Source organism: Acipenser ruthenus, chromosome 21 (genome assembly GCF_902713425.1).
Source record: "Acipenser ruthenus chromosome 21, fAciRut3.2 maternal haplotype, whole genome shotgun sequence".
Taxonomy (NCBI): domain Eukaryota; kingdom Metazoa; phylum Chordata; class Actinopteri; order Acipenseriformes; family Acipenseridae; genus Acipenser; species Acipenser ruthenus.
In genome coordinates this window covers 19,414,247-19,438,658 of record NC_081209.1, presented here as the reverse complement: position 1 = coordinate 19,438,658, position 24,412 = coordinate 19,414,247, and the positions used below count along the sequence as shown (strand labels likewise).

Genomic DNA, 24,412 nt, shown 5'->3' with positions numbered 1-24,412 from the left:
AACGATAAAACACCACCGTACAAAAAAAAAAATGAAATTGACGTAGATCTAATAAACATTGGAAAAACACCGGAAACGGTTACTTCATTTCATGTTTACTTGACCTGTTTCCCCGTGAAAAAATAAATAAATAAAATACTGTATCAACAACAACAACAAAAAAGTCCCAATGTAGTTCGGCAATGTCCCTCCTTCCTGACTTGTATCTCCTCCCACTGATTCGTTCGGAATACTTTAAAACCCACCCCAACTACTGAGTGGCAGCACATTCCTACATTTCTATTGCAGGATTGTAACACTCTCACAAGATTTAAAGCTATATTACAGTACTATAGGTAGTATTTACACACTTGTTGAATTTAAAACAGAATTGCAAATTATGGCAAAATGTAAAAAATGCCTAAACACACAAAAACCCTAGAAGAATATGCAAAAAAAAGAAAGTGCAATTGAAGTGTGCAAGTACTGTCGAGTTACTGTACATATTGTGACAGAAAAAAACGAAAGTACCCGAAAACAGTACTCATACAGTATATAAAAAGCGAAAGCCAAGAAATAAAAAAAAAAAAAAAAACAATTTACATATAACTCGAGCATTGCTAAAAATAAGCACCGAAAAATTAAATTAATGTATATATATTTTTAATATTACAAATATTTAGTATGTGCATGCAGACCTTTTGCAGCATTGGAATAAAAATAAAATAAAAAAAGGTTCCGTTTCTGTGTTTATTTGCTTCACAGCCATATTGTTTGTGGTCAATAAGCAAGTAAGAATAATTGTTTTTGTTTTAATTGCAAGACCAAGTATTTGTACAGCAGTTCAAAGTAACATTACAGTTAAAATGTAATGCTGTAGTTAATGCATACCCCAAATGTTTGCATTAAAAGTATGTATAGTATTTATTGCAAATATGCATGGCTAAGATAATGTTGCATTTTACTCACCCAAAATACATTTTACTCACAAAGTGTCTAAACTGGAGAGTAAATTATTCAATGACCCAACCCTTATCTGGAGCGCTGATGGTACCTGTTCTGCCGATTCCAGCACTGCAGTGGACGACTATAGGTGGTCCTGCTGGATGGCCCTTCCATGGAGGGCCCAGGGCCTTGACCGCCTGCTTCTGTTGCCGCTTCACGACGCCCAAGAAGTCTAGGAGTGTTCCGGCCGAGCTCGGTACCCCATAATCCGGCCAGCTCAGGTACTGGCAGTGGGTCACCTGTCGCTGCTCACAGGTCTGCAAGGGGAAACCAAACCAAGGAAGCTCTTCACTCACACCACAATAAGACAGGGGAAACCAACATCTCTAGCAAAGCTCAGGAGTCTCTCTCTTAAACAGTGCCGATGTTTCAAATTCTCTGAAGGAATTAAAAGATGTATTTATTTTGTACCAGTGATATCTTGCATTTTTACAAGTGCTTTTTCAATTAAATACATTTATTTAATATTTAACTGACAAATATATAAATCTCCATGACCTGCATTCACGGTAAGTACTGTATATGTAAATATATATTTATGAATCAAAGAGTTATGCATTTTGCATAGGTGGGTATATCTAAAGGATAGCACCTCTAATCTTTATCTTTATATATGTAGATATCTAGAGTCAACAGTATGTTATTAAAACAAAAATAACACAGTGCCCATGAAACAGAACAGCACTATCAATGATGGTCCCTGTCATTTAGTCTGTGGGCTTGTTCAAGCTGATACTGTCAGGTTGAGCTGCTTATGTTATGTGGACTATAGTCTACTTGTAACCTAAGCCAGATTCTAACCCATGCCCCTAGAGGGGACCATTGATTTGAGCTTAAACTGCTTTTACTCCTTCATCAATCATTGTGGATTTCGAGGCAGGTACAACAGACTCCCTGTGCATGCCTGTGCTCCAGTCCACTGTATCAGATTTACTCAGACAAATATGCCTGTTAAGAGTTTTGGAAAGCCATATTCACATGCATTGTGCAATGCAGATCCAGGTTGGCAGTGCTTTTGCTGCTCTGCACTTGCTCACAGTTTCATTCGGTATGGATCTTTACGAGTTGCTCACTCACTTCTGTGTTGTGCAGCTCCAGAGTGGTCAGGTTATAGTGGCTGTGGTTGTCCACTCTCTGGTTCACCACTGCAATATGGCCATACACCTCTTGTCCGTTCATCTCCAGAGGCCAGTACTGACCGCACTTCTTCCGCCCTCCTTCGTCTGTCCTAAACACGAGGAGGATGAAACAGAGACACTCACTTAATCATCCGTTTAGATGCATCTCTATTTAGCTATTTCTAAAAAAGCTCATCAGTCCCAAGTAGTTTTCAGACAGATCCCACTTGGAATTTTTCTAAATGGTGAATTTACTGTCTCAGTACCCACCCCTTACAACGTTTTTGTATTGTGAAGTCACCATGCAATACAGACATATAGTAAACGTCCAGCCCACAAGCATATACTAAATTATATAATTCTTTATCTTCTCCAGCTTTCCAATCTAAAACGATACAGCAGTCCCTCTCTAACTCACTGTTAACCATCCACATAACTCACACACTGCCAAGAGCATGTTTCCTTGTGAAAATGTTCAACTCCCCTCTCACCCTTTCGCTTAATTAATAGTTTGATTGTAATAAACTCAGCTGCTCAACTGTAGTTCCTATTCTTAAGTACCTGGGGGTTCTCTGTTCTACTGCACGTTGCAGACCAGGATTTAAGGTTCCTCTCACTGTGTTGCACTTTAAATTTTTTATTTCATTTATATATTCCAACTTTTTTTTTTTTTGCAAGTACCTGGTGGTCATGACGATGACTAACACGTTCTGCTCCCAAATCATCCTCCAGAAATCAGGATAAGTGTTTTCCAGGGGTCCTGGAGAGACAGAGACTCAGACTCAGAGGGGAGGGAGGGAGGCCCGACAGCCTCTTTGTGGCTATGTTTATATAAAGGCACACATTTTGAACATCTCTGGAAATGAGAAGATGCAAACGACTACCTTTTAAATGAACGAATGAACAAATAACTAAACTAGTTTGTAACATACATCCCACACCACGGCTGGAAATACAAATCTCTCAGTATAACAAAAAAGTTGTTCATACAGACAGACAAGCTTCTCAATATATCACAGATTTTTGTGGTAAAGAATCTAGTAAACACGTTTTACCACAACTGGATGACTGGTTCTCTAGATATAAATAAAAATGTGTTAATAAAAGACCAGCTACTCCTTCAAACCCCAGACTCCCAATTACCTGTCCTAACCAAGATTCACCTTACTGTAATTGGATGAGCAGTTCTGTGATGTAAAACTCTAAAGTGGGACATACACACGTACTGGTGTCTCCAATATATCACTGTGGATAAGCATCCTAGAGAGGATATATATATTACTCTTCAGATTCATATTTTCATATGAGCCTCTATCAGTGCATTAGGATTGGGATTGGGTGCCATTTTATACATTATGTTCAAATATGATCCAAAATCCGTCGTCACTCTGCATTGAAGCTTCTGTGATATTAAGAGTGGATACACACTGATTCTAAGTTGGTAAAGCAAAAATAAGGGGAGACAAACACCTAATGTCTTTACTCAAACAATTTTCTATTTTTTAGTTCCCCCACGATGAACCATTGTGCTTTTTGTTTATATCACGCGTAATTAACCATTAACTTACGATGACAAATTTAATTAAACAAAAACTGAGGAGGGGGACTTTGAATTCAAAGCTTGGTGAAACTGCTCACAACACTGCTACAATGTGGGTATTGAAATATGAAAGAAAAAGAAAAAGGAACACCCACTTGAGCTCTATAAATGGCAGCACATGCTCCAAAACTGAAATGTTCTAGCCTGGTAACAGGTAAAAGATGTTTAAACTTGAGTAGAATCTTCCTTTCTAACAGTAAGTACACCACCAAATGAATGGAAACTGAAGACTAATGATACAGTTATAGAAAAAAGGAACGAGCAATTCAGACATCAATAAAAAGTTAACAATTATATGGACTATTTTAGAACCAGGTAGCTTTACAGAGACTTCAGTATATATATATATATATATATATATATATATATATATATATATATATATATATATATATATATATATATAATCATTTTAATTCGTTAGCTACATTCCACTATATCTCCATCCTCCACTCACCTGACAAACTGGCTAGAACTCCAAATACCAAACAGTTATACCACTTAATATGGTTTTGCCAAACTTAAAGGCAAGTTATATGACAATAAAAGCAGATAAATACTGGCAGTCACAGGACAGATTATAATTGAACAAATAACCTCACCTTTAAGAGGGTCTAGGGGTGGGCACTGTAAAAACAGTAGTGGCAAAAGATGCAGGGGTTGCTCATGCTTGCATGACACTGAGATCTACTGTAGGCCCTAATATGAGAGACTAGGAGTACAAACTGTTTGGGTTTACTTAATTACAAATTTAAGACAAATATTTTGAAACAGGAGTCCGTACCTTGAGTACCGATGTAGGCATTTTTCTGCTTGTAACCGTCCATGAAGCTGGCATTTATATAGTCGGACTTCTGCGGGTACAAGCAAATAAAATAAAAAAGTAAGCTCTAAAAAGAGATACGAGGGTAGGCTTCACTCATCAATAATCAATTATACAGTTCACCATAGAAAACAATTTAAAATGGTTGAAGCTGACAAAATACTTTCATAAATCGCACCCGTCAGGCAAATCGACTATATAGGTCAAAAATGTGTAGTTTCCAGAGAAACAAGATGGCCTAACATGGAATTTGTACTTTTAAAAGCATGATGTCTGATACTACCCCTCCGTTTGCTTGCCTTCCCTTTCAGAAAATCTACACGTTTGAGATGGTGTATGGAGTTCTTTTATTAGTTAATTAATCACAGAATCAAACTGTGTATACTGTAGAAGAATATTTTAACAGCAGCACTGTCACTGGGTATAGTGATGTCACCGTTTGTGCTATCCTTGCTCTGGGGCTCAATAGAAAGGACTTTAGATAATCCACTACCTTTCACAAGCACAAAGACTTAAAGGTTTACCTCATTTCTTCCAGTCTTCAGTCGAACCCTTGTCTGGTCCAGACAGAGAACATCCCCGTAGCGATTCTTGTCCTGGTTACAAGCAGCTCTAAGAAGGAAAATTAAAAAAAACAAAAAAAAACAGAGAGGAAATGATAAGAGACTTAACAGGGCATCATGCCTACCTGTTTGGACTGAGTTAATTTAATTTTCTTCTTAATTAACTAATTTGGAAACAAACTACTATATGTGATAATGCCCTTAATTACTCTATGTGACCATATATTTTAGATTTTAATAGGGGTAGTTTATCAGGCAGAACTGCAATTGTTTTGATTTTGTGAAAAAAATGGGGCAAATTTTGTAAATGGGGTGAAAATTGGGAGAATTATTTTTTTTTACTCTTAGCTCAGGTCTTAAAACGCCCTTCATACTGTTTCAAGGGTTTGTGATACAAAAGGAGAGCAAAAATATCTTTAAATCTAGAGAAAACCTGTGTACTACTGTAGATTTTCAAAGCCATTTACCTTCAATCGTAATGAACACATTTTAAAAAAAGACAAAACCAGAAACACTTATTTAAGGCTTTATACTGTTTTTGGAGTTTTTTCATTATAGAAAATAAATATTAATGACAATTTCGTGTAAATATCTTTAGTATGTAGTGCAGTGCTGTGGAAGAGTGTGACTGCGTGCAGCGTGACACTCACAGGGCGCAGTTGAAGGTGCCAGGAGGGGTTTCACGGCGGATCTCATCGTACTCCTCATAGATCCCAGTGCGCGGCACCAGCCTCAGATGCTCCACCAGCTCCTGCAGGGTCATGGACTCCAGGCCGGGGGTGTGGACGGACGGCTCTTCGCGGCTCGGCCCTGTGGGCAGTGCCACCAGCTCATCCAGGGGGTCTGCGTGGCCGTTCTGCCCAGCCAGCAGCTGCCGGTTCCAGCTCAGAGGGTCCAGAGCCAGCACCCCACCCAGGTGCTCAGGAAGGCAGTCACGGGGCATGTGCTGCCGCAGGTCAGCCATCTTCACCATCTGAACCTGGGGGAGCGAGGGGGATTGTATCAAGGCCACAGAAAGCACATTTGCAAGACTTAATCTCGGGCAGCGAAGTGAGTGAATACATTAGCCGCTCATCTCTGGAAGCCTGGGTTCTAACCTGGCTACTAGAAGATGTGATTTAGACAGTAGTTAACATGAGGCTGGCTCAGAAAACACTGTTCAGTTATTCACTCAAAAATAGAAGATTTTTTCTGCTGTTTTTCACGTGTTCTCCTGTCACTTCAAGATGACCGTCGAGTGCAAGTCAAGGACAAAGCGAACCCTAAGGAATGATATGGGCTATTTCTGGTAATGCGAGTCAACGTGTAAAATAACCTAATGGCACTTTCACATCATACAAGGTAAAACCAAGTCACGTAGACAAACATTTCTGCTAGTTAACCTGACTTGGTTTTACCTTAGAAATTTGATTGAGGGTTTTGAAGTTCTGGATGATGACTATAGAATTGCTGTTCTTAGTTCAGGGTTGTTTGTATGATACCTGCTGGTGTTATGGCCTGTATGGTTTGTCGTTTTGTTTTATTCATGTCTGCTTTCAAGAAGGTTATTGTTGTTTTGTATGTAACTTTGGCTTCACAGATTTTAGGCATGTAAACCTTGTGTTAAATCTACAAACAGCTGTATAAAACCATGTTGCATTGTATTGTATTTATCTTGTTGGGCCTGGCTGTCCACAGAGGAACGTCTTTCCCCGCAGACCCCCAGCTGCCCTGTCCTCCCTGCCTCACCCTCTCGCGCAGCTTCTCCTTCAGTAGCAGACTCAGCAGGTTGTAGGGCACTCTGAACCAGACAGGTGCCCCGACAATAAACACCTTCTTCAGCCGGGCTGGGAAGGCACCCTGCAGACACCAGGGAGAGACATGGCACTTACAGTTTGTTGCTTCTTCAGTTTTGTGTCACTACAGCGGCTATCATTTGACATCATTCACTGCCATAGCAATGGAATATTTTGTGTACTTTCAGATTTGTAGCCCGTTGTTCCAAAAGTTCTGAGGTCTTGAAACTTGTGTCTGTAATTAAACATTTAATCTAATAAACAGTGGGTGCGTTAAGTAACCGAGCGGCTCAGAGACAGAATTTTTCCTCTCATTCAAATCACAGATGAAATCTGTGCACGCTCTGAGCAGCTCACTTTCTTAATGCACCCAGTATCTCTTCAAATCAAAGATGATTAGCATGAAAAGAATGCAAGAACATCTTGCTATTAACATTTCTAAAACTTGTGAAATAAATCTAATAAAATACACCATCTGTACCACTGTATTGATTATCCAGTATTTTAGTTTAAAACATTATCAACTCTTAGTTAGCAGATGAAAGAGAGGTACTATGGACACACATCATATGATATTATGGGTGTCATGTGTGTCTAGCATAGGTAAATCTCACATCTTACCTTCAACAAGCTCAGGATCTTTTTACTGAGATCCAGTTCGAAGTGAGTGTAATTGGAGCCAGCCATGTCATATATAAACACCAGGCCATTCCTTTGGGTTTCAAAGCTAAACAAGGACAGAAACCAACAGCATACGGGTTAGGAACCTACATATCCTTCAACAGTACTTCATGAGTCAAAATGAGCTTCCAGATCTTCTGCAACGATGGCCCCCCCTTACCTCTCCACAGCTCGGTCCAACAGATAGAACAAGGCCTGCAGGACCACATGGTGCCCCATCTTGTGGGGGTGATGCAGCTTGGCTGTGAAGAGGGCGATGGAGGCACCGGATGGATCTCGAACACTCTTTGGAAAGAAAAGGAGGTTTTATTTACACACCAGTGGCATGGTATTTTACAATATAAGGCAGTTTATTCCACTATATATCATAGCCAAATGCCATATTTCTGAACGTACAGTACTGTATGTGCCATTTTGAATGCAGTATATTAAACAATTGTATAACCATGTCTTTTACATTTTGGTAGCTTTACGTATTCTGTGATCTCCTCAGTTTTGATTCCGTTACCTATTTTTCTAGTTCCCTAGTGAGCTGGAATGAATGCATCCAGTAGGGCTGGGGTTAACAAACTACACCAGCTACTGTCTACACGTGTACTCCTTCCTTTTCAGATAGTGCAGGCAGTACAGCACTGAGAATTCAAAATGAATCTCAACTCTCATCACCAGAGGGCAACAATGTTACAGAATGGGGACCACAGATGAAGGTTTCCCAAGGTTATGGACCCCCCTGCCTGTACGATCCTCATTTTTAAATACCAGGCTCCCTAGAAATAATATTCCAACACAGCAAGACACACACCTACTCTATTCCCCTATTTCATATTATTTTAACCAGGTAAGTATCCATTGAGGGGATCCTGGCAAGGTAACACAACTAGACAACCATTATTTTCATTTACATGCCGTCTATGTATTAACTATTGGAAATCCATTGCTAGAGGGGTGTTTAAACTGATTAGAACACCATTTCAATCAGTGACTACTGGAACACTGATTCAGGTAATAGGAAGCCAGATACTACTGTAGTGACACTCATGAGCCTGATTACAGAGATTGTCAGCACAGTGTTTGAGGTCTGTGCTTCAGAAAGCTCTGGGGCTCACCAGCACTGTGAACTTGCCGCTCAGCAGCTCCGAGCGCAGCGGCTCCTCCTGTGGTTTGAGCTTCACGATTCCTTCCTTCAGGCGAGTCTCCTGCACAGGGGAGACAGAGTGCATTACAACAGTGCACAACGCTGTGCCGCATTACTGTAAACAACAATGCAGCAAATTACACTTGAAGTCATTACAAACAAAATAGACGGCTGTTTAGAAAACAAAATGAAATACACCACAGTTTTTGGTGTGTCCTGTCTTGGCTTTGAGCACTGCTTAGAATGGTCTTGTCATAGAGTGAATACAGGCTATTCTCTATGTCCAGTCCCTTAAAACTAAGTATATTATTAAGGTACCATATTTAGGCGTTAAGTGCTTGAGAAAAGGGATAGGGGACTATGGGAATTTTCCTGACAAGTGATGATATGTAGGCCCACTTGTGCAATTTTTCTAATTTTAAAGCAATTTTTCCTACTCTGCATCAATTTTTCTATGTGAGCACCACCTTTGAACAGTGTCAGGCTTCAGTTTGCTGTTTAGCATTATGCTATAATATTAACATATATTGTTTAAAGATGCCGTTTACATGAGTTGTTTTCACCTGCATCCATCACACACCTGTTTCTAGTGCCTCCGATGAAGGATTGCTACGGATTCATCTTCCCTGCCGGTGTGAGCGGCAGCGTGTGCAGCGATCGTGTAAGATTAGTTAGTTAGTTCTGTATTTTAAATCTTTAAATCTGCCATTTCTCTCTGTATCCTTATTTTTCTTTTTCTATTTTATTTTCAATTTAAGACAAATTTATATATTATTATTTAGCAGGTGAACAAAATATAACAACAATAATAATAATAATAATAATAATAATAATAATAATAATAATAATAAGAACAACAACAACAACAACAACAACAACAACATAATAAGAAAATGGATGTAGGCCTAGATAGGATTTGATACAAATGGAAAAAATGCTAAATGTGGCAATAGACAAGTTCATGTCTGCAAATATACACTATGGTGATTCTGTTAAAGGTGATATAACTTCCTTAGTAAATATTTCATTTTTGGCCATCTCTTATACACAAAAACATCCTTGCCCTTTGTTAGAGCCAATGTTCTGAATGGAACAGCATTTTAAATGGTATAAAACTAAACTGTTCAGAAAATGTAACCACCACAGACATGTGGCTGTATACGAATTCAATTGCCTGTACTTTTGAGCAGACGCTGAAATGCAGAAAACTTGATCCTTGTCTCGTCTCTGAAGAGATCTAGTCAGAAACATATTTGCATACCAGCTTCAGTGAAATGCTGTTTAATAAAGAGAGAAGGAGATACTGTACTGTGATCCCACATAACCCTGCAGGTGTGTCTCTGTAAACACAGATAGACATGTTGACACAGCTGCTTTGCTTTGGGATAATCATGTTGTATGATTGTGAATCAGCCCTCCTCATGCGAGGTTTAAACCATGCAGGCATATCCTGTGATATGGAAATTACAGACAAAAGACAAACACCATCTGAGTTGTTTATGAGACGACTGAGGAAATTAGCTTATAACTGACGTGGTGGGGGTGAATCTTCTGTAAGTGATTGGCTTACTCAAATATTTTCGTTTCTTATAGCTAACAAAATACCTGTTTTTTGATCTACCATTTTCTACATGTGTGTCAAATGTGCAGTTTTAAAAGAAACATGTTTTAAAGAAAACATGTATTTTCATTTTAAAGCAGGATATCTGGTACTGCACAAAGTTAAAGAAAGTTCTCAGTTTACAGGTCTCTAGATGTCTGATACATTTGCACTTCCTAGGTCATTTAACTTCGGTAGCATCTTCTAGGTGAAGTCAATTGGGGAAGCAGCTGACTGGTTAATGACAGCATGCATGGCTTGCAAACAAAAGATTTAACGAAGTGAAGTACCTGATATCATATTTTTAAATAAATAAATAAATAAATACTTGTTTAAGAGAACATGTGTTTCTTTGAAAACTGGACATTTGAAGCCTATAGAACAATAGGTATGGTATATGGAATTATTTTATTTCCTACAATCACTTTAAAGTCAAGACAAAGAACACACTGATTCTTTAATGAATTGATCCATAACTATTAAAACACTCAATAGTGCTGAATTTAAAAATACTTAAAATGTGAATGTGGTGCAGATACACACACACCCACTCCCGCTCACACCCACACCCAGCAGATACACACTCCCGCTCACACCCACACCCAGCAGACACACACACCCATTCCCGCTCACACCCACACCCAGCAGATACACACACCCACTCCCGCTCACACCCACACCGAGCAGATACACACACCCACTCCCGCTCACACCGAGCAGATACACACACCCACTCCCACTCACACCCACTCAGAGCAGATACACACACCCACTCCCGCTCACACCCACACACAGCAGATACACACACCCACTCCCGCTCACACCCACACCGAGCAGATACACACACCCACTCCCGCTCACACCCACACAGAGCAGATACACACCCCCACTCCCGCTCACACCGAGCAGATACACACACCCACTCCTGCTCACACCCACACCGAGCAGATACACACACCCACTCCCGCTCACACCGAGCAGATACACACACCCACTCCCGCTCACACCCACACCGAGCAGATACACACAACCACTCCCGCTCACACCGAGCAGACACACACACCCACTCCCACTCACACCCACACAGAGCAGATACACACACCCACTCCCGCTCACACCCACACCAAGCAGATACACACCCCCACTCCCACTCACACCCACACCGAGCAGATACACACACCCGCTCACACCCACACCGAGCAGATACACACACCCACTCCCACTCACACCCACACTGAGCAGATACACACACCCACTCCCGCTCACACCGAGCAGACACACACACCCACTCCCACTCACACCCACACAGAGCAGATACACACACCCACTCCCGCTCACACCCACACCAAGCAGATACACACACCCACTCCCGCTCACACCGAGCAGACACACACACCCACTCCCACTCACACCCACACAGAGCAGATACACACACCCACTCCCACTCACACCCACACAGAGCAGATACACACACCCACTCCCGCTCACACCCACACCAAGCAGATACACACACCCACTCCCGCTCACACCGAGCAGACACACACACCCACTCCCACTCACACCCACACAGAGCAGATACACACACCCACTCCCGCTCACACCAAACAGATACACACACACACACTCCCGCTCACACCCACACCGAGCAGACACACACACACCCACTCCCACTCACACCCACACCAAGCAGATACACACACCCACTCCCACCCACACAGAGCAGATACACACACCCACTCCCGCTCACACCCACACAAAACCCTTACCCTGTAGCAGTGAAACAGTTCGATGGCTCTCAGGACGTCAAACTTTCGGGCCATGAGGAACTTGACGGCCACATTCCAGGAGAGTGGGGAGACTCTGTGCTGTGTTGTCCACTTGCTGATTTCCTCTAGGAACTGCTTTGTAGCCTGGGAAAGGGGAGGACAGTGGGGCAGAATTGGGAAGAACAGACAGAAAACAAAACAAAACACACTTAATTCATGGTGTAGTGCCAGCCCTAGAGAGGCTGTGGAGCGCCAGAGATGGGATCTGTCTCTTTTGAAGCTTTAAGTTCATCTTAGATTTGAAAATGTTATTTTAGTATTAAAATGTATGATTAAAACAGGAAGTTTCACAACATGTATAATGTATATGAGGGGTTTCCTGGTAAAAAGGTTTTTTTCTACAATATGGGAATACTAAGCAAAACGAGGAAAATCTGAAATTGTGAGAAAGATTTTCAAGGACACCACTCAAATAAAGACTACTGTACCTATTCGTAGATTTCCCTTGTCAAAAAAAAACAAAAAAAAACTGTGGCCTGAATGGAGGAAACGGCAAGGTTAAACTGACCACCTCATGTAGCTCTGCCTTTATTTATTCTGTGTAGATTTGTCAAAGTAAATGCTGTCAAAAGCATGATATGTTTGTGAAGAGTTAGGTCAAACTTTGTAAAGATAGTCCAACATGAATGGTCAGCTTCCATCTGAATGCGAGTTGTACAATTTTCAAATCAAAGAAGCATTTCATAAAGTTTCTAACCAAAAAATGCAGTAAGGACAGACCAGAATATACAACAAATAGGCAATAAACTATGATATCTAAAAGTTAATACAAAACAAGGATTCTTCTATTAAGTTTAAAAAGAGATTAAAACTATTTAATCTCTATACATAATTTGAATACAGGATGCTCTTGACTTGATGTGCTAATGTGGTATACCCCACAACAGGTTTGTACTGTAGATCACCACGACACACTGAACACCCTTTACATGTACTGTAGATCACCACGACACACTGAACACCCTTTATATGTACTGTAGATCACCACGACACACTGAACACCCTTTATACAGACGTGCTCAAATTTGTTGGTACCCCTCCACAAAAAACAAAGAATGCACAATTTTCTCTAAAATAACTTGAAACTGACAAAAGTAATTGGCATCCACCATTGTTAATTCCATATTTAATAGAAATCAGACTTTTGATTTTTTATTCAACATAATATTGTAAATAATAAAACAAATGAAAATGGCATGGACAAAAATGATGGGACCGCCAACCTAATATTTTGTTGCACAACCTTTAGAGGCAATCACTGCAATCAAACGTTTTTCTGTAGCTCTCAATGAGACTTCTGCACCTGTTAACAGGTAGTTTGGCCCACTCTTCCTGAGCAAACTGCTCCAGCTGTCTCAGGTTTGATGGGTGCCTTCTCCAGACTGCAAGTTTCAGCTCTTTCCATAGATGTTCGATAGGATTCAGATCAGGACTCATAGAAGGCCACTTCAGAATAGTCCAATGTTTTGTTCTTATCCATTCTTGGGTGCTTTTAGCTGTGTGTTTTGGGTCATTATCCTGTTGGAGGACCCATGACCTGCGACTGAGACAGAGCTTTCTGACACTGGGCAGTACGTTTCGCTCCAGAATGCCTTGATAGTCTTGAGATTTCATTGTGCCCTGCACAGATTCAAGGCACCGTGCCAGGTGCAGCTTAGCAGCCCCAAAACATAACCGAGTCTCCTCCATGTTTCACTGTAGGTATGGTGTTCTTTTCTTTGAAAGCTTCATTTTTTCGTCTGTGAACATAGAGCTGATGTAACTTGCCAAAAAGCTCCAGTTTTGACTCATCTGTCCAAAGGACATTCTCCCAGAAGGATTGTGGCTTGTCAATTTGCATTTTAGCAAAACTGGAGCTTTTTGGCAAACTGAACACCCTGTACTGTAGATCACCACGACCTACTGAACACCCTTTATATGCACTGTAGATCACCACGACACACTGAACACCCTTTATATGTACTGTACATGTAAAATGCAAGTGTCAGATACAGCTGGACAGACAAGTTGATCCATATATTCCTAGATTCTCCAGTGAAAGTAAACACCGAGCCATACATCTGTAGATAAAGGAAGGTGGGCAGATGTTTCCTGATACTTTCAATCTGCTAAACAATGTCCGAAGCAAGTTTCGTGGACATCGATCCTCCAGCTAAAGACTCCAAACTACAGCATCCTCCAATATATTTTAATCCTAGGTGATTATTTATAGAATACAGATAATTTGTTTAAAAGAAAAGGCTAAATTCTTAAAATAAGCTTTGAGAGTTGACAAGACTTCTAACTCTGGAAGTATATGGTAAACACAGACCATGAAATTATTGTTCAAAATGGAAACATGACTTTGGGATACTGTAGCTGTAAAATATCAAATGTAACAGTGTGCACACCCCATCCATAGTTGCAGTGCTAGTCACATCTGGAATCTCCCAATTAAAGGGTTAATCTAGGCAAAGACTATTCATCATGCAACACAGGAAGACATGCATGGCATTCGACTCCTGTCAGCGCCCCAGTGTGTTCACACAACCTCTACTCTCCAAAACAAACAGCTGCCCCCTCGTCAGAGACACTCTTTAAATCCAGCAAGAAAAACAAACTGCGCCACTTCCAAGCAGGAAATGCACAGATACTCAGAGCTAGACAGGCTGATGTTACAAGCAGCTTCAAGCAGACAAGCATGCTGTAGCTGATTACAGGTTTAGAGACCTGCCACAACACTGTCTATAAGGTGTAGGGCCACCATATGCTGCCACTCGAGGTGGCAAGTCTGCAGAATGTGCACAAAAACATGATTTCCATTTTTACAAGCTCAGCTGTTCATTATGGATCAGTGAACTACAGGGGCACCAAAAAGATGTGCAAGGTATGACATTCATAATTACATACAGCACACCTACCAATACTGTGTACTGCAGATTCACTGTGTAGATTCATACAAAGTAAAATGTGTCAAACGCAAACTATGGCCAATTGTTATTGCTGAATAATTTGCAGGATTTCTAATGTGCTGTGCTAGTAATAATCAAGTCAATTTCAGGTCATTGTGATTTCACAAGTTTCCTGAAAGTGAAGCACAAATGTGGCGACAGCCTATTGTTGACTGCAGACCAAATCTAGGAAAATCTTGTTACTTTAGTTTTACAGCAATAGTGCCACTGAACATTCCTTCGACTTCACATACAGCACACACTTCAGAAATACAATAATGTGAGGGAACCACCCCAGACTGTCTTTCTTTAGCAATATATACCTCAGTCCGAACAATTGCAAATTACTAATGGTAGAAAGCTACTGTTTCTTGGTGTGAGGGCAATTACTATTGCATCAGCAGGCTGAACATTGCTGTCCTTGCATTTATCACATAGTAGCATATGACCTGGAGAAGAAAATGACCTATGTTGACATTTGACTATCTGAAGTAATCAAAGTTACTGAAGAATACATTACACAAGATGGATACATCCAGCTGGAAAAAATGGTTTGATATTTTCAGAAATAGATCTGTCACTAAATCTTTTTTGATAGCGCTTTCGTTATTTTACAAGTGTGGTACACATTTGAGAAGGAATCCAATAACTTTTATTACATCTGATTTAAAGGGGGAAGCTTGAGTCTCTACTGTATGTCTGGAAGTGTTCAGTGGCTACCTTTAATCATAAGAGTATATTTCTCACACAGTCTTTGTTGGGTCAGGCATACAAAGAGTGCTATAAAATATAGTGTTGTGGCTTTTTAACTTTAGAATGGTGCCGTTTCTTCTATGTGCACACTGGGTAAGATGTTCTAGAATTCTGACAAATCCTTACTGGTGATTGGTTGATTACTCGATTTCTAATGGAAAAACAAAGTTGACAGTGAATAAGGTCTGCTTTTTTGAAAAGGGCACCAAAATCTCTTGACTGTTTAAAAGGAGGCGCTGCAGCTTTTCTGCAAGTGACTCATCTTGGTTTAGAGAAATGAATATATACTACGGGTAATGCACTAAAAAAATAAATAATTCCAGTAAAAACACTTTAAAATGTCACCACATTCAATATCCAGTAAGTCATCAGCACTGTCTAAACTCCATCATTAAGAGGAACAGAAACCAATGTGTAATAAAGAGAGGCTTCTTCTGCACAAGTGAATACGGGAAAGAGACACTGTTTAACAATTAAAAAGATCTTCAATAATAAAACGCTTGACTGCAATGTTCTATTCACGTGTTTGATCGTTCTGGATCCAACAGAAGCGCGTCATTACGCTTTGCATGTTTCAACTCTGCACTGAAACACTCAGAAAAGATAAACACAGCAGAGCCCTGGGGGAAGTCGTAAAAAAAAAAAAAGCAGCCACTTTTACATCCTGTATATACAGTCCTTCAGAAAGCTGTTTCCATCCACACGGGATCTGCAAGGTCCTTCTTTACAAACACTGGTCAGCTGATTCATTAAAGCAATTCCCTTCAGGATGGAACTGCAGATCCAAATTCTGTGCAGTGGCTCTGGCTTTCAAACAAGCCTAAAACAAGCCCAACCTATTTCAGAGAGAGGGGAGCGGGGGTGTTTACACAAATTCCAGATTTGTGTTCTAATGACTTGCATATACATTGACACCAGTCAATCACTAAAACCACTCCTACGACCATTTTTAACTGTTGAAGTCCAGCGACTCTCAAAAAATTTAAGGGACTCAAAAACGCTCCCTGGGCCCCCTCATCGCATCCTATGGTTTCTCATACCATTTCTATGCTGATGATGCTCAGATTTTCCTCTCCTTCCCCACCTCTGACTCCACCATCCTCTCCTGTATCTCTACCTGTCTGTCTGCTATCTCCTCCTGGATGCACTCGCATCACCTCAAATTCAACCTCTCTAAATCTGACCTCCTTTTCTTTCCCTCCTCCTCCTCCCCCTCCTCTGATCTCTCTATCTCTGTTGCTCTGGAATCTACCACACTCTCTCCCTCCTCCACAGCCAAGAACCTTGGAGTCACCCTGGACCCCTGCCTCTCTTATTCCCAGCACATCTCCACTCTGGCACGCACTTGCCGATTCTTCCTGAGCAACATCCGAAGAATCCGACCCTTCCTCACCAACTAAGGCACCCAGCTCCTGGTCCAGGCCTTGGTACTCTCCCGCCTAGACTACTGCAACTCCCTCCTGGCTGGCCTCCTTGCGTCCGCCACCCGTCTGCTCCAGCTCATCCAGAACTCCGCTGCTCGCCTGGTGTTCTCTCTGCCTCGCTTCTCCCGCACAACTCCACTGCTCCGCTCACTCCACTGGCTCCCGATCACCGCTCGCATCCAGTTCAAGACTCTTGTACTAGCCTACAGATGCCCTGACCAGACTGCACCCAGCTACCTCCAGACCCTCATCTCTCCCTACACCCCCACTCGACCTCTCCGCTCCTCCTGCACTAGAAGACTGGCTCTACCTCCTTTACGCTCCCCTGCCTCCAGAGCCCGCTCCTTCTCCACCCTCGCCCCGCAGTGGTGGAATGACCTTCCTACAGATGTCAGGACTGCCCAGTCCCTGACCACCTTCCGGCGCCTCCTCAAGACTCACCTCTTCAGACAGCACCTGTAGAACTCCTCTGTTCTTCCCCCTGGACACTTATCACTCTTCCTTAAATGCGCTATTACTTGCTCTTATCTGCCCCTTATTTTACTGCATTTAATGCTGTACTTTAGAGTACTGTAATCTGTCAAGTGTTATTTAATCTGTAGTATTTTGTATTTAATTATATCCTGATGCAACTATCACTGACACTGTTATCTGTTCCATTATTGAATCATATTTTGTCATACTTGTACTTGCTAGAACCAAAGTCATTGTATTTATCTTGCTCTTAATTGTATTATTACTTGTACTGTGATTCTTGAAATGTATTTGTTTATGACTGTAAGTCGCCCTGGATTAGGGCGTCTGCTAAGAAATAAATAATAATAACAACAAACTTGGCAACGGTGGCTCTGTGTGACTTAAATACTCCATGGTTTAACATGGTATAGTCAAATCGCATTAAAGCCAAGGGACTAGCAAAACGTATTAGCCATGACTACTGTGCATAACTCACTGTATTACTCTCATACCATGTGCCTACTGTACTACACTTACACAAGAAATAAACAGAACTGATGCTTTCATGTATATTGTACTTAACACAAACTATACAGCAGACAATCTGCACAAATGCAGATCAATAACACACAGCAAGATATTTTTCAACAAGAAATCGTGCACTTTCTAAAGTTTTAAAGGTATCACAATAGCCTTCCTCAGCTCAGACAAACAGGTGAGGGATAAGGTCTTTGAGTTTACACTTCCCTGGTCTTCTTGGAGGATACTGTATGCCCACAGTGTACGTAGAGTGCAAGGATACATCTCATTTTAGAGTTACTCTAAACCTTTAAACTTCTAGCATATAACTCATGCAAAACTGTGAGCAGTATTTCAATATCCTCGTGATGCTAAGGACTGACCATATCAAGTGTCATCACAATTGGTTCTGGGTTCATTGAAGAAGCATTTTATGACTGGAATGAGGAGGGCTATTGAGTGCTGGCACTTTTTTCAAACAAGCTCAAAGCCAGGTAGAATAAGAGAAAAAAACGACAACTCAATGTAAGAGAACCACTCAGAATACCAAAATCATAAAATAGCAACGGCATGTAAAAAAACAAATCAAATGACGCTTGAAGCTGCTTACTCGTTAATACTTATCAGTACAGTTTTGATGAAATCTATTGATTAAAGAGCAGCTATTAGCTCACTAGCTGCCCCCCTCAAAGACTTCCCTAATCTGTACACTACTGGCCTAAGCTCAGCTCATGTCAGGGACCAAACCAATGCACAAGCACCCACGCAGAACGCTATGTCATCTGTCACACGGGTTAAAAACATCTCAGGAGCATTTCAGGACTCACATTTCTCAGCTCCATTAATAAAAATAAACTTTACAAAAAAGCTAAGTACTCGCTCTTTCTTTTCCCCCGCCCAGCATCAAGCCAAACAAAACAGCTAATTCCCCAGGAACAAGCATCAAGGGTCACCGACTTCCCATAAAGCAGGCTGTGAGCCAGCTCCCTATTCCCTTAAAAGGACAGGATGCAGAGCTCTGTTTGGGACCTGCCATCATCGGAATGAAATCCCAAAAATCCAACCCTTACCTGAAAGTGCCCTCCCCCTTTACAAAACCAAACCAAACAGGATGTTGTTGATTGCTGCCATCATCAGTTCTTTCTGAACGCGAGCCAAGTGACACTTCAAAACTGGCCTGGTTCCGCTTGTGGAATTTAAACTTTCTGGTAGCTTCCACAATGAATGTTTGTTAGAGTAACTACATAGCTAAAGCCACCCAAGACCATTATTCTACTTGAACCCACCACAACCTTGTACACCTCTCCTCAAATAATGCTACAGCACCCTGTAGAATTAACTCATTTTGCTTCATAAAGTCGAATGAAACATGCTGAATAATGTTGCGTTAACATATTGAATTACACACCACTTTGTAGTTTTCCTTACACTTAACGAAAAAACGAAAAAATGAAAAATGTAACATTTCGAAATCTAACATGAAATACTACTATTATGGCTTCTGGTAGACTTCTGATTACATGATGTTAAATAAAATAAATAAATTATAGTTTTCTAAAATTCTAAGTGATGCAAAACTTTTGGCCATAGCTGTACATCACTGTTGGACCAGCAATATTTTGGCAAATCCTTTCCCCACCATAATCGCAGAGTGACAGAAGATTTCCTGGACATAACCCATATTGTCAACGTTTGTATCTGGGACTCAATCACAATCCCCACACAAAGTACAATTCACAGAGTTCTCACTTTTCAATGCAAGCTTTGAACTTCACAATTGTTGGATCCTCAACATCACAAATAGTCTTCTGCACCAAGGCCTCCCTACAAACCCTGCAGTACCATGGACTGGCCCTTACAATCCTCTTTACTAGCCTCGTTTACACTTAAACCCCAGGATACAGTGGAGGCTGTAGGCTACCTGACATTCTTTAGCACTGTTTATCCAATTGTGATGACATTTCCCAAGGACATTCTTTAGCACAAGTTATTGAGAGTATCAGAACTCACAATTTTTGGTTCTGGCCATTTACTTCACAAAATATGTCCTTCATATCTGACGTGTGGTTTCCAAGATATAGCCTTAATTAGTAACAGACTAGTGTCCATGCAAAGTGTCAACAAATTTCCTTCAATCGCTCAGTCAAACACACTTGAAAAAGTATGACATTCTGATAATCTTCAGAACTACTGCTAGTGAAAGTCTCCATCAAGTTTCACCAAACTTGGATGAACGGTTCTCAAAATATAGGTGTGTTAAACCTAACTTGATAAGCCTGGCTGTTCAAGGCCTCAGTTTCACTACTACAGTCCTGGCTCCTTAACCACTGAGTCACGAAGGCTAATGGGCTACAGGCACTGTGCTTTCCTGTGAAGCAGTGCCGTTCCAAGTCAATAATGCTTTGGAATAAAAGGTTGCAAGCGTCATTCCCAATCCATTTCCTGGGAGCTTTTTTTTTTTCTCCCCTTCCAAAGCCTAAATCACTTTTAACAGCTGCCTGAGTGCAGAGCTCCTTGGGCTGGGAAGCCCCCCCCTAGGGGCCCTGATCTCCGAACAAAGTCAGCCTGTGATCCAATTACCAGCGGACACATTTCCACTGCAGTCAGACTCACAGAAATGATGTGCCCAGATAAAGCTGCTTGCCAGATGAGGCGATGAGGATGGGAACAGTGGATTAGACGCTTGACAGTAAAGGAAATATCATTAACAGCATGGAAGAAAATTGTATCAGGGTTACAGTACTGCCAGCTGCATGTGGTTTGACAGTGGGGAGAAATTAGACTGTATACATAGGTTTACATTTAAGCAACAGATTTTTTCACATCTCACTAAGCGAGACAGATGTGCTTACACAATATATATTCACATATGTTATAACAAACACAATTTAAAAAAGCATCCCACTTTTTTATTTTTGCATCCCAAGTTACCAAGGAGCATGACAGTTATAACCTTCTACTGCAACAAACTGAAGAGGGTTATTCGTGTTTGATTCACACAAAGCAGGTTTCAAGGGGGAGAAAACTTGTGTTCCAAATGGCTTTAAAAAGTGTAGAAAGTACAACACGTTTTAGTCTGCTGCTTGTACAACTCATTTGAGAATGTCCTGCAGAGGTTTAGCGCCCCCATGTGTATGGGCAAGACTCAGGCACAGCTACCTAGAAACAAAGCAGCAGACAGGTCTGGCATTATAAACAACCTGTGTGTGCTTGCCATCAGTTTCAAGACGAGATTGTTGGACAGTAAACCTATCCTCAGGTCACAGCTCTAGGTGTATACTGGTGTATATTATATTTGTCATAAAGTTTCAAATTAAGCACATAGACACATGTCAAAGTAAAATAATTAATACAGCTATTACTTGAGAGGAAAAATATAAATGCAATTATTACACGAGGGCTCGTTCACCGTGGCATGATGGTGATATGAAAACACTTTCAGTCTCATCAGTAGTACACAAAAAGGACCGGCAAAGATGTTGTAACAGCCTGTATGGTCTTATCTCGTATGCCCTGACATTTTTGTAAGCAATGAAGACATTAGTAATACATTCTAAGATATAAACTGCCAGGGATGCGACTTTTCGTAATTGTCAGGTCATATTGTCATACAAGCACTTTTTTTCCCCCTCGTCCACACGGCATAAATTCTCCCACGTCTCGATTCAGCCCAATGCTGTCTGGCACATACACAGTTAACCATCCTCTCGTTCTACCAACCCCCGCAGCAACCAAAATAAAACGGAAACAATGTTCTTTCTGACGTTTTAAATGATTAGGAAGTGGTAACATCAAAAGCGAGGCTTAAATGAGCAAATCTGGTGGGGGGTTGCCTTTTTAAAAAAAACCAAAAAAAAACCAACAAGATTTACGATACTGTGGAAATACAGGCGAAAATGTCTTTCCTCGTGTTTTGTTTGTCGTAAACTCAGACGGTAGGCCCGAGAACAGTGCGTTCATATCAAAACAACTTTTACAATATTTAATTTAACTTTTACAACTATTACACATGAGATATATTAAAAACACAACGCATTTTATTAATATCGATTTGGAAATTGCAAAGAAACACCCGGGTTAGTAATTAAACAGGATAAGTTAACATAACATAAACATTAAAGGGCCACCCATTGCTATGTCAAATGTTATTTCTTGTGTACAAAGCTATTTGTTCTATTTATAAAATGTAAACATGCACACATATAGAATCATAAACATGTTAGTTTTTATACACATGTAAAACGTGTTGTTTGCAGTATGATAGTTACAATATTTATGAACGTTTTTTCCCCTAAAAAATATTTAACAGACTTTTAAAACGTTAAACAAAAGAAACACAAAACGGAATACAAACATTGAATTTTTTTTTACCTGTTCTTCTTCTGCCGTTAGGTGCGCTGCCATTCTTTAGATTTAGTAACTATACAGTCTTCCTTTTTTCTTGAAGCAAAATGCAGTCTTTTTTAAAAATAAATAATAATAATAATAACAGCGTCTTAATTCAGTTTGTGAAAAAACGTCACATTTAAAAACTATTGTTCAAACTCAACTAAAATATATACAGATCTATGTACAGTACAGACAAAGATATGCATCTACTTTATTGCGACATAAAAATAAATCTAAATAATCTATAGGCCTATACATATAGTTGTTAATAAAGTATAGAGTAATATACACAGATTCAATAACTACATAAACTTTTTTTTTTTTTTTTTTTTGAGGAAAAATAATCTGGTTCTCCTTTAAAAAAAATCGTCCAGTCTAATGGTGTAGAATAAAAGGCTTTTTAAAATCCAAAATGAATGCTCAAAGGCTGGTCGCTGTTAACATTGCAAAAGTTCCATAATCAATCCTTGTTAAGCATCACTTTATTCTTTTACAGACGGTGAAGATTTTGAAGCATTCCTCTGTCGCTGTATTGCAATCTTTAATGTTTCTGTGTCGCCACTTTCTTCAAAAGCAACGACCCCGCTCACAAAAGCAGCATCTCCGAAATTCCCCCTGCTGGTTGAAATTAAAAACAACAGGTTTTTGAACGGTGAGTCTCACAAGACACGAGTTTCCTCCTCCATTCATAAAAACACAAACCCAGTCACCCCTTTTACATTCACAACAGCGCCGTCTCATGTAGCACACCACAGATCACCGAACTCGTGATAAAACTACCCCAGGGGTGCAGACGTATGCCTCAAACCGCACCATTAATTTAATGCATCGAATATACCACGTACCGACAATGGTAACTATAAGGATCTAAACTACAGTTTAAATGCATGGCTGTACAGCACAGCCCTTCAGAAAATGATAGCCCATGCATGACGGTAACATTTCACATACAAAATATTTTAAATGACTGCATTGTTCTATCCCAGGAACCGAGGACAAGATAGCTTCCGATTCTGCAGCACTAATCTCTCGTCTACAGAAGAACAAATCTGGCTGTGCTGTGATATTAAATATTGAAAAGAGCTTTTGTTCGTGTAATGAGTGTATTGCAAATGTATATCAAGTATACAAAGTGACCATCAGCTTCAAAAATCTGTAAAAATTACGATTTGATGCACAAGTTAAAATGATATTAGAAATCCAAAACAGGAAATGCAGCACAGTTATGAAATGTTTTTTTTTTTTTTTTTTTTTTTTTTTTTTTTAACACGTGATAGTGTTAATATATTTAAAAAATGATGTTATCCAGATAGAATTCAGAGAACGTTGCACAGCAAATGCGTCATCGCCGGCTTGCCGTGCCGTACATCAGTAACAGTATTTTCAAGATAAGACGCATTTCATTTTCCTAGAAGCGACAGGCGTCGATTTAATTACTGCCTTTGTGCAAACACGATTCAGTGATGCATACGTCACCACACACGGTATTACTGATTCATTCATAAAAAAACACACACCCACTCTGCCACACCTGCAACACTGTAAAACAAGACTCTGAGAAATGATTACATTGTTACCACTGCAGCGCGCACACTAGTAAGCTTCATTCAAATAACCTCAAGCGATAGTACAGCGTCTTATACTGTAATAAAGTAACAATTACTCATGTAACATTGACATTCCTTGAACTCTCTGGCAAATATGCCGGGTAAGAACTGTTAGATCATTCTTATGTGTTTAAAGCTGCAGTGGCCCACAACATCACGGTCAATTTACAATACACAAGTTTCATGTTTACAACCACCCTTGTTGATACTCCAGTTTGTTTGCATGTAC

At 40.4% G+C, this 24,412-nt stretch overlaps 1 protein-coding gene across 1 annotated transcript in view; it reads right to left on the bottom strand.

Annotated features, from left to right (window-relative positions):
- Nucleotides 1-23,391, bottom strand: part of LOC117428404 (tyrosine-protein phosphatase non-receptor type 9-like) — a 28,909-nt gene extending 5,518 nt beyond the window's left edge. The window contains exons 1-12 of the mRNA XM_058994924.1: nucleotides 22,559-23,391; nucleotides 12,046-12,189; nucleotides 8,651-8,740; nucleotides 7,705-7,829; nucleotides 7,485-7,590; nucleotides 6,817-6,927; nucleotides 5,739-6,067; nucleotides 5,050-5,137; nucleotides 4,487-4,556; nucleotides 2,784-2,862; nucleotides 2,062-2,212; nucleotides 1,034-1,241 (exon numbers count right to left, since the gene is read on the bottom strand). Of these exons, the coding sequence (XP_058850907.1) occupies nucleotides 1,034-1,241; nucleotides 2,062-2,212; nucleotides 2,784-2,862; nucleotides 4,487-4,556; nucleotides 5,050-5,137; nucleotides 5,739-6,067; nucleotides 6,817-6,927; nucleotides 7,485-7,590; nucleotides 7,705-7,829; nucleotides 8,651-8,740; nucleotides 12,046-12,189; nucleotides 22,559-22,591 (1,534 nt within the window). The 5' untranslated portion in view covers nucleotides 22,592-23,391. The remainder of the gene's footprint in view (nucleotides 1-1,033; nucleotides 1,242-2,061; nucleotides 2,213-2,783; nucleotides 2,863-4,486; nucleotides 4,557-5,049; nucleotides 5,138-5,738; nucleotides 6,068-6,816; nucleotides 6,928-7,484; nucleotides 7,591-7,704; nucleotides 7,830-8,650; nucleotides 8,741-12,045; nucleotides 12,190-22,558) is intronic.
- Between the last annotated feature and the right edge of the window lie 1,021 nt (nucleotides 23,392-24,412).